This window comes from Schistocerca gregaria, chromosome 8 (assembly GCF_023897955.1).
Source record: "Schistocerca gregaria isolate iqSchGreg1 chromosome 8, iqSchGreg1.2, whole genome shotgun sequence".
Taxonomy (NCBI): Eukaryota; Metazoa; Arthropoda; class Insecta; order Orthoptera; family Acrididae; genus Schistocerca; species Schistocerca gregaria.
In genome coordinates, this window is record NC_064927.1 from 456,296,020 (window position 1) to 456,307,337 (window position 11,318).

General features: G+C 42.9%; 1 protein-coding gene across 1 annotated transcript in view; it reads left to right on the top strand.

Annotated features, from left to right (window-relative positions):
* LOC126285242 (uncharacterized) overlaps positions 1-3,705 on the top strand; it is a 45,314-nt gene extending 41,609 nt beyond the window's left edge. The window contains exons 3-4 of the mRNA XM_049984539.1: positions 2,896-3,103; positions 3,227-3,705. Coding sequence (XP_049840496.1) covers positions 2,896-3,103; positions 3,227-3,705 — 687 coding nt within the window. The remainder of the gene's footprint in view (positions 1-2,895; positions 3,104-3,226) is intronic.
* The last annotated feature ends 7,613 nt before the right edge of the window (positions 3,706-11,318 follow it).

The following is an 11,318-nucleotide window of genomic DNA, read 5'->3' on the forward strand; positions in this document are numbered from 1 at the left end:
CAGAGCTACATTCTATATAAACACCAGTAAGATTCAGTAATTTCTTCCCCTTCCTGGTGATGTAATTTCAGTTGCCGGCTATGTTAATACACTACTGGCCATTAAAATTGCTACACCACGAAGATGACGTGCTACAGACGCGAAATTTAACCGACAGGAAGAATATGATGTGATATGCAAATGATTAGCTTTTCAGAGCATTCACACAACGTTGGCGCCGCTGCCGACACCTACAACGTGCTGACATGAGGAAAGTTTCCAACCGATGTCTCATACACAAACAGCAGTTGACCGGCGTTGCCTGGTGAAACGTTGTTGTGATGCCTCGTGTAAGGAGGAGAAATGCGTACCACCACGTTTCCGACTTTGATAAAGGTCGGATTGCAGCCTATCGCGATTGCGGTTTATCGTATCGCGACATTGCTACTCGCGTTGTTCGAGATCCAGTGACTGTTAGCAGAATATGGAATCGGTGGGTTCAGGAGGGTAATACGGAACGCCGTTCTGGATCGCAAGGGCCTCGTAACACTAGGAGTCGAGATGACAGGCATCTTATCCGCATGGTTGTAACGGTTCGTGCAGCCACGTCTAGATCCCTGAGTCAACAGGTGGGGACGTTTGCAAGACAACAACCATCTGCACGAACAGTTCGACGCCGTTTGCAGCAGCATGGACCGTCAGCTCTGAGACCATGGCTGCGGTTACCCTCGACGCTGCATCACAGATAGGAGCGGCTGAGATGGTGTACTCAACGACGAACCTGGGTACACGAATGGAAAAACGTCATTTTTTCGTATCAATCCGGTTCTGTTTACAGCATCACGATGGTCGCATTGGAAGCGTGTATTTGTCATCGCCATACTGGCGTATCACCCGGCGTGATGGTATGGGGTGCCATTGGTTACACGTCTCGGTCACCTCTTGTTCGCATTGACGGCACTGTGAACAGTGGACGTTACATTTCAAATGTGTTACGACCCGTGGCTCTACCCTTCATTCGATCCCTGCGAAAGCCTACATTTCAGCAGGACAATGCACGACCGCATGTTGCAGGTCCTGTACGGGCCTTTCTGGATACAGAAAAAGTTCGAATGCACCCCTGTCCAGCACATTCTCCGGATCTCTCACGTATTGAAAACGTCTGGTCAATGGTGGCCGAGCAACTGGCTCGTCACAATACGCCAGTCACTACTCTTGATGGACTGTGGTATCGCGTTGAAGCTGCATGGGTAGCTATACCTGTACACGCCATTCAATCTCTGTTTGACTGAAATCCCAGGCGTATCAAGGCCGTTATTAGGGTCAGAGGTGGTTGTTCTGGGTACTGATTTCTCAGGATCTATATACCCAAATTTCGTGAAAATGTAAGCACAGGTCAGTTCTAGTATAATACATTTGTCCAATGAATACCCGTTTATCATCTGCATTTCTTAGTGTTGTAGCAATTTTAATAGCCAGTAGTGTACATGGCGATTCAACTGCCCCTGTCGACGTCGTTTTACGCAACCCGCAATGTAATAGCTGACCTTCAACAACCATGCTCGAGATTTTCATATTCGCTCGCTCGACTCAAGCAAGCTATTAATCCAACAGATAAAAATGAACACGACATTGTTGTAGAAAATTTAATGTAGCTAACTTTTGTACTGGAATTCGGCTTCACTGGAGGCCGCGGTTTTCGAGTTACTGATGAAAAACGTACGAAAGTGACTTTCAAACGCACTTCCACCCCCACATTCATCCATCAACAGCCAGGATTTCTAATGTTGTTCGTGGCACTCCGTCCTATCACTGTACAAAAATTCCCGATATTCGACTTTTTTGTGGTAATTTCCTATGGGACCAAACTGCTAAGGTCATCGGTCCCTAGGTTTACATTCTACTTAGTCTGATTTAAACTAACTTACGCTGAGGACAACACACACACCCATGCCCGAGGGAGGACTCGAACCTCCAACAGGAGGGAGCTGCCCGAACCTTACAAGGTGCCTGAAACCACACGGCTATGACACCCCCAGTATAGTAGATTATTTCGTTAATGTCAATAATTTAAACATACCCGCAAGGGTAATGCAAGGAAAACGGCTGCTGTAAACACTGAAACTAATCGCACTGACAATTTGATCCGAGCTTAACCCTTACAAACACAGTAGTTTCGTAGCCAAAAGGCCTAATGAATGCAACGAATTAATTAGTTATTTTATGCTGTTAAAATTCACAAAACTGTCAGGTAAAATTTACACAGACACCAACTTTACAATCTGAAAAGTCAGTGTGTCGGTGGCATAATAAAGTCAATCAATGAACACCAAAGAAGGTCGAATGCAGGAAATATTTCGTTCAGTCGCAAACAAAAAAAAAATGGTTCAAATGGCTCTGAGCACTAAGGGACTTAACTTCTTTGGTCATCAGTCCCCTAGAACTTAGAACTACTTAAACCTAACTAACCTAAGGACATCACACACATCCATGCCCGAGGCAGGATTCGAACCGCTAGATCACCGCGGCCGGTTCAGTCGCAAACGTCTGTACAGTGGTAGGAGGGAGTGCCATGAACAACTTAACTAGAAAATAACGTCCTCTAGCGAAAAGGTTTTCCCTTGTGATCTACATTAAATTTTCTACACAAGGATCCTCTTCACTTTTCTGTAGGAGTAACAGTTTGCACACAGCGAGTGAGAGAACGTGGAAATCTCGCGCGTTTTTAACGCCGGCTGTAACATTGGGGACTGCATAAAGCGACATCGGCAGGGGCAGCTGAATATCCTGTACAAGGATCATATGGTTTACATTTATAGCTGCTTCACTTGAATCAAATGTATGTCTCGCTATGCACAAAATTAACGTTAAATATGAAGCACAGAATAATGGCGTTCTAACACAGAAATTTTGCAGGAGACAGACCGACTTGCGCGAGGGAGTGAGCGCTTGATCCCCATCATAAAAGTTAATAAACCTGCTCTCAAAAGCAAGATGAAGGGAGACAAGGAGGCGACGCCTGGCACATCGCGGAGTGATGTAGTGTCAGCCAGCGACGCCGGAGAGGCCGACGACGAGGGCGGTAACGACGACGGCAACGGCGGTAACGACGACGGCAACGGCGGTAACGACGACGCCAACGGCGGTAACGACGACGGCAACGACGACGGCAATGGCGGCAACGACGATGTCAGTGGCGGTAACGACGACGGCAACGGCGGTAACGACGACGACAATGGCGGTAAAGCCGACTGCAGCTGCGGTAACGACGACGGCAACGGTGGTATCGACGACGGCAACGGCGGTACCGTCGACGACAACCTCGGTACCGTCGACGATAACCTCGGTACCGTCGACGACAACCTCGGTACCGTCGACGACAACGGCGGTACCGTCGACGACAACCTCGGTACCGTCGACGATAACCTCGGTACCGTCGACGACAACCTCGGTACCGTCGACGACAACGGCGGTACCGTCGACGACAACCTCGGTACCGTCGACGACAACCTAGGTACTGTCGGCGACAATGGCGGTACTGTCGACGACAACCTCGGTACCATCGACGACAACCTAGGTACCGTCGACGACAATGGCGGTACTGTCGACGACAACCTCGGTACCGTCGACGACAACCTCGGTACCGTCGACGACAATGGCGGTACCATCGCAGACAACGGCGGTACCGTCGCAGACAACGGCGGTGATGATGGCGCCTTGGGCTAGTGGATGCCATTCTGCCTGAGTTTGTTGAGGTGCAGATTTGATAATGTACTTTCAGTGTAATAACTGTAATTTCTAGTTTCACTAGACATAGGTTCAGTAAATACAGTGTGACAAAAGCAGTATCGTAGCACTGATTTTGTTAGCTGCTCCTCAAATACATGTGTCTCAGTAATAGAGCAGGTGTAACTTTTTAAAGAATGATGTAGATAATTTGAGCTCAGAACATAAACATTACAAATTTATTGTATGTCATTATAAAAACACAGATACAGTAATCATCGTTATCAGTGGTGGCTGCTGTATAAGAGCACAAAAGCATGTGAACACCCCAATTTCCGACACAATTTATTATGTATTTTTCTTTGAATGCTGTCAAACGTAACATAGGTGCTGCAGTCTGAAAGATACGGCACTTAAAACTACAGCGCTACTGTTCCTCTAGACTCCATGAAACTTGGCGCCAGGGTCGCGACCACACCCTCAGTTGTGCACATTTTAAGGAGCAATTGCGCACGCGCCACGTGATTGCCTTTCGGGCCAAATACATCTGGATTTGATAAATAACATGCACTGGTCACAATGTGCACAGTTAGCCCTTGCCACTCAACTAGAAGTTTACTTCAGTGCCACACTGCGGCAGACTTTTATCCTCATTCGCTAGACATAAGTCCTGCTAGGTAATAGCACACTCCTTTGATATGCTAATTCACTCACTACATAATGCTATAAAATTAGATCGGACGTCAGTATATTTTAAACTTGTACTGACAGTAAACCTATTTTGTGGGTTTGTGAATGAGTCATGGTACATTGAGTTGTGAATTTTATCAGACTCTAATCCACTTGAGGCGGTGAGAATCTGACAGATCTAAAGCACATCACAGAGGTTGTAGCATTTATTAATGCTTCTGAAATCTATTGATCTTATGTTGAGTCAGGGTTGTCTGTGCTGTAGGCCCACATTGTATATGTTATAACGCAATTGGAAGATTATGGAAGGTAAAGCTTCCCTAGTGGATGTACACCATCACTAAAACGATCAGGGAGAGCTAAATGTGCCAGTGAAGGTGCACTATTACCAGTGCACTGAGGGCAACATTACTGTCATTTTGCCTCAGTCTCTTCCTGTTCTCGAAGCTTCTTGCATGGAAAAATGTTCGAGAATCTTCGCTGCTTGCTCCTTTCCGGCTCGGCTGCTCATACAAAATTTGACTGTTGGCGCCGCTTGCATTGCGCGCGATTCATTATTTGCCAATTAAAAAATGCAATTGCTGTTTTTCCCTAATTTATACATCTGTATGCTCTCTCACATTTAAGAATTAATTGCAATTTTACGTTATAAGAGAATTTGAAGACAATACATTGAATTAATACAAAAATGCAGCGTTTCTTACGTGAGTTTACATGAATTAGTTTAGTCTTGGGGCTTAAATTTATTTACACATAAAACGAGACGTTTCATCTCGATGTTAAGTTTTTCGCTACTCTCATTTCTGCTACTTATCATTACTTTCATCTTTCTTTGATTTACTCTCAAACTATATATTGTACTCATTAGACTGTTCATTCCATTCAACACGTCCTGTAATCCTTTTTCACTTTTACCGTGTATAAAAATGTTATCAGCGAATCTTATTATTGATGTCCTTTCAACTTGAATTTAATTCCACTCTTGAACCTTTCTTTTCTTTCTGTCACTGCTTCTTCAATGTAGAGATTGAACACTAGGGGCAAAAGACTAAATCCCTGTTTTACACGATTTTTAATCCGAGCACTTCACTCTTGGTCTTCCACTCTTATTGTTTCCTCTTGGCTATTGTACATAATGTATATTACCTTTCTTTCCATATTGCTTAGCCCTATTTTTTCTCAGTGTCCATGTGGCTCTCCCCATCGGAGGTTCGAGTCCTCCCTTGGGCATGGGTGTTTGTGTCGTCCTTAGTGTAAGTTAATTTAAGTTAGATTAAATAGTGTGTAAACTTAGAGACTGATGACCTCAGCAGTTTGGTCCCGTAAGACCTTACCACAAACTTCCAATTTTTTCTCGGTGTTTGGAACATCTTGCACCATTTGATATTGTCGAACGCTTTTTGTAGGTCAGCAAATCCTATGTATCTGTCTTTGTTTTCGTTTAGTCTACTTCCATGTCAACCGCTATGTCAGAACTGCCTCTCTAGCCCTTTACGCCGATACCCCTACGATCATGAGGGTCTGGTACAACTTCATACTTTTTGTTCCCTGGAGCTAGAATATAATTGCAGTCGGAAACGAACGATAGTGAGGGCTACTTTGGTTCATGTAGTACCGCCGAACGCCACTAGATCGCAGCTCCGTCCACTCTGCAGTTTTGGCGGGCGTCTTTGGCTTCCAGTGTCGTTGCGTGACGTGTAGCGACTTTGTCTTGTCTTTAGCAGTTGTGTTTGCATGTGATTCTGCTGAATTGTCTGGATTCAGTATGTTTCTAGACATCTCAAAGAATTTGTGTATTATCTAAATAACCATTTTGCGTGATTATTGTGGCTGTAGTGCTCGAAACTGTCTCCACCATCACAATCGTGAGGGTTAGGCGTTGCTGCAATTTTCACTTATTGAGGTTAGTTTTACTCAACTACTTTTTTCGCATTCTTACATGCTGATTAATGCAATGTATATGGTATAATGTATTGGAACATTTGTAGATAATGAAGGGACTTATTGAGGAAGATATTTTGAAGTTGCTTGATGCATCAGACTTAGAAGTGAGTGATGAAGACAATTCTGAAGATTTGTTTGTGCCAGAAAATATTGGTGCATCGAGTTCTGATTCTGATACAGATGAAATACCAGTTCAAACTGCATCAGAATCGTCAAGGAATAATAATCAACTAAAAGCAGTCACTCTCAGTTCTCCACAAGTTATAAAGAAGAAAAACCTATCAGGCGGAAAATATCTGTGGAAGAAGAAATTATTTAAAGCTAAGCATCACTCAGAACCATTGGACTTTTCTAGAACGCAGGTAAAATATACGCCTTCTCTCTGAGTTACTGTAATATATTTTGTTCTGTAAATGAAAATTTGGTCCATTGTAAGCTGTTTGTTCCGTTTTCAAATCAATTTTCTTTTCAGTTTCCAGATCCATTGCGTACTCCTTTCCAGTATTTTACCACATATTTTACAGATGAATTCTTTAAGATTGCTGAAGAACATACGAATCAGTATACTGTGTGGAAGCATGGGAAAGCATTAAAACGGATGCAACAGAACTTAAGAACTTTATAGCTGTCAACCTGATTATGGGTTGCATCAAACTTCCTCGACTGAGATTATACTGGAGCACTGAGTATGGCTATATTCCAGTTTCGAGTATCAGGTCAAGAGACAGGTTTCTGGCACTCAGAAATGATTTTCACTTGGTTGATGTTTCCTCTGCTCCAGGTAATAATAATAGAGTTTGGAAAGTACAGCCAGTTCTTGATGCAGTAAGAAATGTGTGCCTGAGTCTTCCACAGGATCATGTTACTTATTCAGTTGACAAACAAATGATACCATTTACACGTCGCTGCCCACTGAGGCAGTTTGTAAAAAACAAACCTCGACCAGTTGGATTAAAGAACTTTGTACTTACTACATAAGCTGTCTTGTATTTGACTTTGAAATATATCAAGGTGATTCAACTCCTCTACAGAGTAAGGAGGTTGGATTAGGCCCGTCTGTGATATTAAGATTGGCACAAACTTTACCTCAAGAAACCTTCATCTACTTTGATAGATATTTTACATCATTGCCTTTACTGGAGAAATTGACTGAAATGAAGCTCTATGGAAGTGGAAAAATAATGGCCAACAGACTAAAGGGCTTGCCTCTCACTGATGCAAGCAAGATGGTTCGTGGACAGAGTATAGAACATGTTGCTGAAAACTGTGATTTAGTTGTTGTAGAGTGGAAAGACAGCAACAAAGTAATCATGGCTTCAAACTGCTTTGGCTCCACACCGACTGAGCCTGTGCAACGTTGGTCCAAAATTGATAACAAGCGCATTGAAGTCGATTGTCCTTCTGTGGTGTGCAAATATAACCAAAACATGGGTGGAGTTGACGTTTGCGACCAGCAGATGGAATGGTACAGAGCCTGGTTCAGAAGTATTAAATGGACATGGAAAGTTATTTTGCACTTTTTGCACCTTGCTGTGGTAAATGCATGGAACCAGTACATGAGAAGCATCACAGGGAATAATATTCCAAGAAAAGAACAGAAAGATTTTCTGCACTTCAGATTAGAGGTAATGGATAATTTGCAACACCACATTACTATATGTTTACATTAAAGTTATTTGATGTTGTATTATTTGATATAGATATTTGAAATTATGTTATTTGATATTGTTATATGTTTCTAGGTAGCAGGAGGACTGCTTGCAGTTTCATCTGAGGATAGAAGGGTATTAAGTGACAGTGAGACTGAACAAGAAAGAGATGCACTTCCTGCGGCCAAAAGTTCTAAATTCTTCAATCAACCTGCAAAGCTTCCATGCAGTGACAAGCGCTGTGATGGATGTGAACATTTTCCAATTTCTGATGATATTCCAGCACCATGCACTTGCAGATATGAGCCATGCAAAAGACGCAGCAAAATACGGGGCGAAAAGTGTAACGTATACTTGTGCCTTTTGAAGGACATGACATGTTTTAAGGACTTTCATGTTCCTCCCAAATAGAAAGAAAGAATACAAACATTCATTCAAAACAGCTGCAGCAAGAGTTTTGTACATTTTTGTATAATTTTACAATATTTTTGAGTTTATTAAAAGAAATCTGGTTGAGTTGAAACTGTTATACAGAAGATGGAAAAGAATACGGGAACACCAAGAACACGCCTAATGCGGTGTAGGAAAACCGTTGGCACCCAAAACAACTTCCAGTCCCTCGGAATTGATAAATACAGGCCCTGAGTGCTTTTCATGGGAGTCTTATACCAGTCTCCTACAAACCAGAGACAAGTTCACATACTGATAATGGACGTGCATAACACTCGCACGCCCTTCTCTGCAAAGCCGACCACAGATTGAGATCTGGTGAATGTGGCGGCCAGGGGGAGATGCGAAGATTCAACCTTGTACTCACGAGACCATTCATGGGCCATGCAAGGTATATGAGCAGGGGCTCTGTCGTCAAACAACGCAGCAACAAAATGTGTCGTACTATGGGTTGGACCTGATGAGCCTGAATGGTCGCATAATCCTTGTCAGTAATACGATATTGCAGAGGCCCATGGAATACCACCACACAGCTGCCCGTATCATCACTTTTTTCATGGGGAAGCAGTGCACCTTGTAGAGTTGGAATGGTGCACGCTAGATGTAAACTGGGCGATAAGAGGCGAACGAATCTCATCTGACCAAATGACTTTCTTCAATTGCTCCAAAGCCCTGGTTTTATGCCTTCGGCACTACATTCTTGGGCATTTGCATCACTGATGCATGGTTTTGAAATTCCAGCTTGCCCTGAAATTCCCAGTTTATGGAATTCCGTTCGTGTTGTGCTGGTGCTGACAGGGTTCGTGAGTGCGAGATTCAGTTTTGCAGTGACTTTTGCGGTTGTCATATTCTTAGTTTTCGTCACAATCCTCTTCAGTAAATGTCTGTCACGATCACTCAACACACACTTTCGTCCTAACGACATCATGGAGAAAGGTGGGAGGTTCAAAAATTGCCAGATAAATATAATTTGTATTTCAATTTCTAAAGCGGTAGTACGGCCTCATTACGATAAGCTACGTAAAGCTACAGTTCGCCTAATCAGAGATGTGGCGGAACCACGCGAAGCCACATCTAGGAGTGTGTGAGAGTTCTCTACTGCAGTGGTCGCCAAGCTTCCGAGCTACTATACCGTTGAAAGATCCTACTGACAGCTACCAAAAGGACAGAAATAAAAACTTTTAAAAATCATACATTTCTAGTAAATATGACATGAGTTTTAGTTAAAGTGTAAATGGGAAAACAGATTTGTGCATAAGAAAAAAACACAAAGTGTAGTTAGTAATAAATTACAAATGTAAAAACAGATTTTTTATCAGACTTATTATTCTAAAGAGAAGGATGATTCTCCTTTCAGTCATCAACAATTTTTTTGACGTTGGGAGAGTTGGTAGTGGTAGCCATTCGAATACAGTTGCCCAAGTGTTCAACAGTCAGTCTGTTTCTGTACTTATTTTTTGTAATTTTATGCAGTAAAAAGAAACCTCACACAGATACGAAGAGCTGAACATTGCCTTCACTTTCAGGCCAACCCAGACGAAAATTAGGCATTTTTCTTTAGGAACGAAAGGCCAAATATTTTCAGAATTTCAAGAGAGTTATAATTTGCACTTTAGTCTTACCTAATGGTTGACTGTTGAGCATTAAGTTCCGAATTTAGCTGCCTAATATTTTCTTTCCTTAGAGCAGAAACCAGGGGGAAATCCTTTAATTCTTAGGTGAACAGTTTTGAAGCGACGTTCGATGTTCCCTCTTTTCCCATATGATACACTTGCATAGCGCAGTAAACATACACATCACCACTATCAGATTTTTACTACGTTAGGAGGTCCTTTGTGTTCCCATTTCCTGCAGTTCTTTGAGTGTTGCTTAGATACACACATTTGTTCTTTACCTGGGTAAAGAAGTAATCGGTTTCCCACTCCAAGTGAAAGTGATATTTTTTTTGCTTTTTGCTTGAGCACACCATCATTAGAACAATCCTAGCTTAGTATCAATGCTTAAATCAAACTAGCTACCCACATTAGCAAACGTTTGATATTCACACGAAAAATATAACGTGCAGACCCTCAAACGTATACAGTCAACAATGAAGCTGACAGGTAGTAGTCTTGGCATAATGGAACTTGAGCGGGATACAAAACAGTTGTCGTGGCCTCGTTCTGAGCTCAGGGAATCAATACAAGGTAAGAAATTTGAGTTTTGCCGCGACCTCCCGAACACGTCCACGTGAGACACAAGTAGCTTACGATCAACTGTAATTAATAGGAACTCTATACCCCAGATTCCGGTTGAGGGGGTAGTAATAAAATTTTAATAAGAGTTCAAAAAAAAAATAAAGTTGCAGTACTGATTGTTCCTTTCTTTTCATGTAAGTGTTTTCAGCCCAGTAGACACTGAGATACCCCCTCCACAGTTTTGTTGAACGCAGCTAAGGAGATAAAACACAATTGTACAGCACACTGATACTGTGCCCTATCCATCAAACCTTTCCTGCTCCAAGACCTTACAGTACGGAAAATCGCCATGAGGATTGAGGCAACCATTCCACAGATAGACCACGTTGAAGACACTCATCGGGTAAAGCGCAGTGCCTTGCTGCTTGAAGAAGTACGTAAGTGCCGGCTGCACATCCCCGCTCAGCATGAATCATCAACCATTCAAGGACCGAAGACGTGATAACCACATGAGGAGAGGGCCAGGCTACAGGGCAGGTCCTTGAGTGTCTCCCACCGGAGTTGGCGTAACTTCAGCGTTACAACATTTGCGGTATGGGCACGTGCATCTTGTGTCGAATCGCGACCAGCACGGAACTTGGCGCACCATTCCAAAATCGTGATTTTTAACATTCGTGCTGACCCATACATGTTCTTCATTCTG